The sequence below is a fragment of the Alligator sinensis genome, unplaced genomic scaffold (genome assembly GCF_000455745.1).
Source record: "Alligator sinensis unplaced genomic scaffold, ASM45574v1 scaffold432_1, whole genome shotgun sequence".
Classification (NCBI taxonomy): domain Eukaryota; kingdom Metazoa; phylum Chordata; order Crocodylia; family Alligatoridae; genus Alligator; species Alligator sinensis.
In genome coordinates this window covers 2,108,787-2,115,094 of record NW_005841998.1, presented here as the reverse complement: position 1 = coordinate 2,115,094, position 6,308 = coordinate 2,108,787, and the positions used below count along the sequence as shown (strand labels likewise).

General features: G+C 37.0%; 1 protein-coding gene across 5 annotated transcripts in view; it reads left to right on the top strand.

Annotated features, from left to right (window-relative positions):
- The window catches only part of ACYP2 (acylphosphatase 2), a 123,908-nt gene extending 117,606 nt beyond the window's left edge, over positions 1 to 6,302 (top strand). For all 5 annotated transcript variants that reach the window (XM_025201593.1, XM_025201591.1, XM_006021586.3 and 2 more), the window contains one exon: positions 4,755 to 6,302. In XM_025201593.1, coding sequence (XP_025057378.1) covers positions 4,755 to 4,772 — 18 coding nt within the window. In that variant the 3' untranslated portion in view covers positions 4,773 to 6,302. The remainder of the gene's footprint in view (positions 1 to 4,754) is intronic.
- The last annotated feature ends 6 nt before the right edge of the window (positions 6,303 to 6,308 follow it).

Here is a 6,308-nt window from a genome sequence, read left to right as displayed (position 1 = left end):
CACGCTACCCTGGGGGTCTTCAAGAGGAGGTTAGATGAGTATCTAGCTGGGGTCATCTAGACCCAGCACTCTTTCCTGCTTATGCAGGGTGTCGGACTCGATGATCTATTGAGGTCCCTTCCGACCCTAACATCTATGAATCTATGAATCGTTTAAACAAACACACACTTTGTTTCCAAAAAAACAGCTGCTGGAAATTGAAGTGGATATTATATGCAAGGAAATATGATGAGAACAGTTTCTGCTGCTTACCAGGTAAAAGTGAAAGTAAAGTCTGCGTGCCCTCCACAGGGAGCAGAACATTGAGGAGTTTTGGCTCCCTAGCTGCTGCTGCTCAGTTACTTACTACAAGGAGAGCGCATCTCCACGAGACATTTACTGCAGTTGACTAATTAGCTGAGCAGGAAATATCTCACATCTACACATGCACAGCTGTTAGTCTGGAGTAAACTAATCTACTCTGCAGCAGGATAGTACTTGTAAATACAAGTACTGTCCTGCTGTTGAGTAAAAAATTCTGCAGCAGTGCACATGCAGGCGCTGCCCAGCCTGGCTGAGACACAAGGGTGCTCCAGCTAGCCCCTCCGCAGCACATTGAGGCAGGGAGAGCAGCCCCAGCTAGCAGGCTGACTCCCTGGGCCCCCTGCCAGCTGGGGCTGCTCTGCCCCAGTTCAACATGCTGTGATCCCAGGTGCACATGCAGACACTTGCTCAGCAGCAATAAGCTCCAGGCCAGTAAGTGCCAGGGTTTATTGCTGTGCATTAATAGGCACGCATAAACACGCCCACGAAGATCTTTCTTTCTTCCTTCTGCCTTTCAAGATCAAGGTATGTATCTTGTTTTGGAGCATGTTGTACGCAAAAAATATGGTATGTTTAATAAATCACTCTTCAGGTCCAGCTGAGACTGATTCTCAGGTCCATGACAGTAGCTGATAAGCTGTCTCCCTGTCAGAATATCCCATTAACTTGATGAAAGTGAAAACTGCTCCTACTGAAAAGACTAACTCTGAGAATTTGTTTCCCAAGAGTCCATACAGAATATTCCCAAGAGGTGGATACTTGTTCATTTTGCTTTTGGAGAACAGGTTTTTTTCCAGTGGTATAACACTGAGCGCTATCCTGCTTCAAAGAAGTAAATGGATTCAACTAGTCATTTCTCTTTGAGAGCGAACATGACTGTATATGCCACTATTCATTCTGGATGGCATTTACACACACTGTCTAGCTGGACAAAACCTACATAATCTTCAAGAAACAAGAGGGAGCTGAAAGAATGAACTCTACCTCACGCCTAGGTGACTTCAGTTCACATCAGCTTATCTAAACCAGAGAGCAGTGTCTAGGCACCTAATATATAAGGGTTTATGAGTTTGGAATAGTCTAGGTTTCATAGGCAAAGAGTAGCATGGCCAGAATCACATCTAGCCACATTGACTCCCAGACCTGCCCGGTCAGATACTTGTTCATGGCTGGATCCACCAGAGGCAGCCTTCAGTATGAGCCCTTGGGACAAGAGGGTACAGTGGAATTCATGCATATTGACCACTCTGGTACCAGACCTGGCATATCACAGTGTGCGTGTGCTGCTAAAATATTACAGAAGGAGGGATAGCTTTTGGTTAAGTTGATATAATAATTTAAGTATTTACTGATATAATTCTGTTTCTAACTGAACATTCTCCACATATGGCAGAGAGTTTTCTGCCAAATGAATAAGGGAGTATATTTTTCCTTGCATTATAGAGGAAAATGTCTGTCTTAAAGCTGTTGCTTTGCATTCTGCATCAGATATATTATGTTTATTATTTACTTATCTGTACAATGGTTATTTACTTATATGCCCCAGTGAGGGCCCTGTTGTGTTCATTCCTATACAAATATATAGGAAGTAAGATTTCATAGAAAGCTTGTGGTAAAGATGGGAACTGAGCAATGAGACAATAAGATGAATATCATTTATGTCCTGTGTGGCTTTTAGATACAGTATCAGATCTTTGTAAGCCTAGCACTTGCCTTACTGGACTCGTTACAATATAATATACGTATTAACAATTCTATTTGTAAAGTCCACTTGAAAAGACTTTGGCCATGTTATTTTACTAGGGTTGTTTTTTTGGGTTTTTTTGTTGTTTTTTTTTTACACACTTGCATTTTTTTCCTACAAAGCACATTGATATTCATTGAAAATTATTAATACTTGATTGTAAATCAAATTTACAAATGATTTAAATCGCGATGATTTAATCTGTTTTTTTATCATGTATAAAGGTCTTTAAAAAAATCAGAGATTTTGTCCACTTCACACGTGTGATAATTTAATAGATTCCTAGGGTCCACTCTTCAAGGAGACATTTGTAAAATTTAAGTTTTGCAGTGCAACAAAGGGGTAAAGAACATGTTTGGTTTTAAAGATAAACTTGGATTTTGAAATTAAGCACAGCAGGTAGGGAGGTCCTACACAGTTCGTATTTGGGCACTGAAGCATATGCATTATAAGCACCAGCTTAAAGTAATGGCTGGCAGTATGAAATAAATTTTGATCACATACAAGTTATCTAGCTAACACCCCACCTGCTTCTTTGGAAATGATCCTTTTTGAGTCTGAAAATGTATAAAAATCCAGTAGAAATTGGATATTTATTAATGTGAGCTACAGCAAAGCCTTACAATAAAAGAATCAAGGCTTGTTTCTGCAGAGCCAATTATTTTCTAATACACACACATCCCAGTTTCTGTTTGTTGTTTTGCAATGAATCTTTCTCTTCCCACGTTGGATTCCCCTTGTAGTGGCCAAATAGAAGGGGTTCACACTGCACTATCCTGTGTGCCTTGGTCATAAACCCTGGAGTATATTTATACATCCCCTAAAATACTTAAGGATTTGGGGCATATTTCCTTTCTTATCCAAATAGAGGAATCATAGTTTTTTGGAACCAGAAATCTGTGCACTAGGCTTCAGGGATTTAGCCTGGATATGTAGAGCCACGAATACAACTATAGATTTGGCCATTTTGGTGGTGATACTGATGTATAAGTAATATAACTGATGGAAAATGTTGTTGTTCCATACAGTCTGAAAAGGTCTTAGAGGCACTTTTAGATATTACATTGAATCATGAGGCATTCTGCATTAAAAGATCTTTCAGCACTTAAGTCTCTTCTTACAGACCCTATTTCCCAGGTGTGTTTCATAACTTGAATCAAGGTCTACAGCCTCCGTACATTTGTGGATCTCATGTTAGAGATGCCTAGATAAATCCCAGTACAAGAGTATTTTATCTGTGTAATACTGAGTGTAACGTTCAGTAGAACAGATTAACAATTTCATTGTTTTAGCTTTTCAAATTAGTATTAGACTGAATGAAACCTTTTATTTTAACTAATTCTTTAACAGTTACTTAAGATAGTTTTCTCATGGCTAAAGTATATGCAGTATGGATTTTTTTCACTTAGAAATTAATTCTTTTATAAAGGTGGTTCATAAAACATACCCTTTTATTGCATTTGCCTTAATGAAGTATATGCTGATCCAGAATCTTGTGAAACAATTTGATCCAGAAATGAACCTCTTTTGTAAAATCATTCAACAGTAAAATGCACAGCAATTATTAAATCTTATATCCATAATTTGTATTATTTTTTGTTGACACAGCTGCAAGTTTTTAAGGATACGCAGTTACCATTATAAGGGACTGTATTATCGTGTCAGACAGCATATTGGATGTGCAGTATTTTGTGGAACAAAAGCATTCATTTTTGGAAAGAAAGCTCAGTGTAGCACAATATTTGGCCTGATACTTTGGCAAAAGCCAGCTTGGACTTTAGAAGATTTTACAAGTTAAAATAATACATTATTTCTTTCAACAAAGCGAAAGAAATTAAGACTTTCAGAAGCTTAAAATATTAATAATTGATTGTACTTTCATGTGTTTTTAGTGAGCCTGGGAAGGATACATTTATAATATTTTTTCTGCGCCATATTCTTACAGTGTACAGTGAAAACAGAATATGGAAAAAGTTTCCTAATTATTATCTGAAACACAAATCATGAAATAAGGACCAGATTCTACAACCCTAATTGATGATGAATAGTATGAACAGTCCTATGCCTGTGTCCTGTGGAGTTAATAAATCTGACATGTAATTAAAGACTGGATTGTAATATGTGGGTATGCAAAAGTCAAATTATTGCACACTACCTCATTCTGGTATGTTTTAGTTCCTGATGTTGCAACCTAATATTCTATATAGGTTTTTTATGTGATATATATTTGAGTTAAGTATTCTTTTACCCCCTCCCCTCACACTGTTCAGATCCTTATTATACTTTATTGTTACTGTTTTTGTACTATGAACATTTCTTTAATGATGCCAGAAAGCACACAGTACTGAAGAAACATGGCCCCTTTTAATTGCATTCATTTAATAAAACTGAGCACTCATTTTAATAACACAGATTTAGAAGCCTGCACCAGCCATTTTTTGCTTGTGTTCAGATTTTATTGGACACAAATATATTCTATAATATATTTTGAAACCTTGAATTTTTATTTAAATAACTTTTATTTTAAAAGAGATAAGGGGAAACACACTGGAGGGAGAGGGGGAGATAAAATATTTGGATAATGTTAATCAGGAGTCATTGAAAAGCTAAACTCCATAAGGCTCTTAAATAGGAAAGCACAACAGAAGAGCAAATGCCACACATGCATTTCATTATGGGCTAACCCATTTGCTATTTTTCTTTACAGGAAGGCCTGGTTGAGTAAAGTCGGAAGTCCCAGTTCTCGGATAGCACGAACAAACTTTTCTAATGAGAAGGAGATCACCAAGCTTGATTTTTCAGGATTTAACACCAGATACTAATGGAGAGAAAAATATTTAAGCAACAAATAATGCTTCAGCTGCATAATACTTTCTGTGGATCCATACAACTATATGACATCTCTAGTGTACAACAGAAATAAAGAAGTGCTAAGTATAAGAATTCCCTATTTATATAATGCGGGAATATTCATTTGCTGTGTTAGAAATTTCACAAAGTCAATCTTTACTAAAATGCCAATTAAAAATAATCTATTTCGCTTACTTTGAGTGTTCTGTACAGAATAATTTAAAATCACTAGTACATACTAGTGCAAACTGAAATATGTAATACTTGACTGTATAGAATCTAATCTTTACCAAGTAAATATACTTATTTTATGCACAAAATAATGTAGCTATCTGTGATCTATTAAAAATGTTTAAATACTTCTATTTTTTTAACCAAGATCTCAGAATCATTTACTAATGTACTCTAAAAGCTATGAATTGTAAAGCTCTCTTATATTTGTAGCAATTAGTTAAAGCCGTAGCAAGCGCTCTGAAATAAATGTACATTGCCTCATAGAATAAATGCATCTAGTCACCTCTGATTAAAAGTTTTCTGTAATGAGGTCTGGTTAGCTTAGGTTATATGATAATGAGATGCATAGGCTTTCATTCCTGGGTCTCCAACTTCAGCCAAGGACAACACTACCTAAATGTTAATTTCATTTAATGTTTTTTTGGTGACATATATGAAGGAGTTGATTGCTGTAAGTGGGCAGGCAGTTGCATCATAAAAGTCACTGTTATGATTATCACTTAAGATCTGATTCTACAAAGACTTAATTAGTTATGTCATGTTAAGCACATGAACTTAATACTCATTCTTAAAGTTCAGCACTTGGCTAAGTCTGCATAATTGGGGTCTAATTCTTATCTTATGTTCTTGGCAAACAGACCAAAAATAGTCAACACAGACTGCGTCTACATGAGATGCTGACTGCGCAGTAGTTCATTACTACTGCGCAGTAGTGTCACATGGCATGAAGCGTGACACAACGGTACTGTTCAGTATTAATGAGCTACAGCGCAGTCAGTGTCACCTAAAAGCCATTTGGCAATGCTACTGCGCAGTAACTCCAGTCATTTAGTACTTGCACATACTAAGTAGTAAGTACTTGTGTACTTAGTATGCACAAGTACTAAATGATTGCACAGTAACAACAATGCAATCAGCATCGCCTGTAGACGCAGCCACTGATTCTGAACAATCTCCTCGGTGCTAGAGGGGTTCCTTCCAAATCAAGATGCAGGAAGATCCGCAGGGTTTGTGATGAAGCTTCATTGCAACTTCTACTGGCTGCTCCAAGCACATTCAGGAGACAGATGGAGTCAGTTTGAAGGAGTTTTGTTTTAGCTAAGGACATTACGTAACAGCACACTTAAGATTGTCTGTCATGTTCAGGACAAGATGTACATAGAAAGTTGTATTCCTG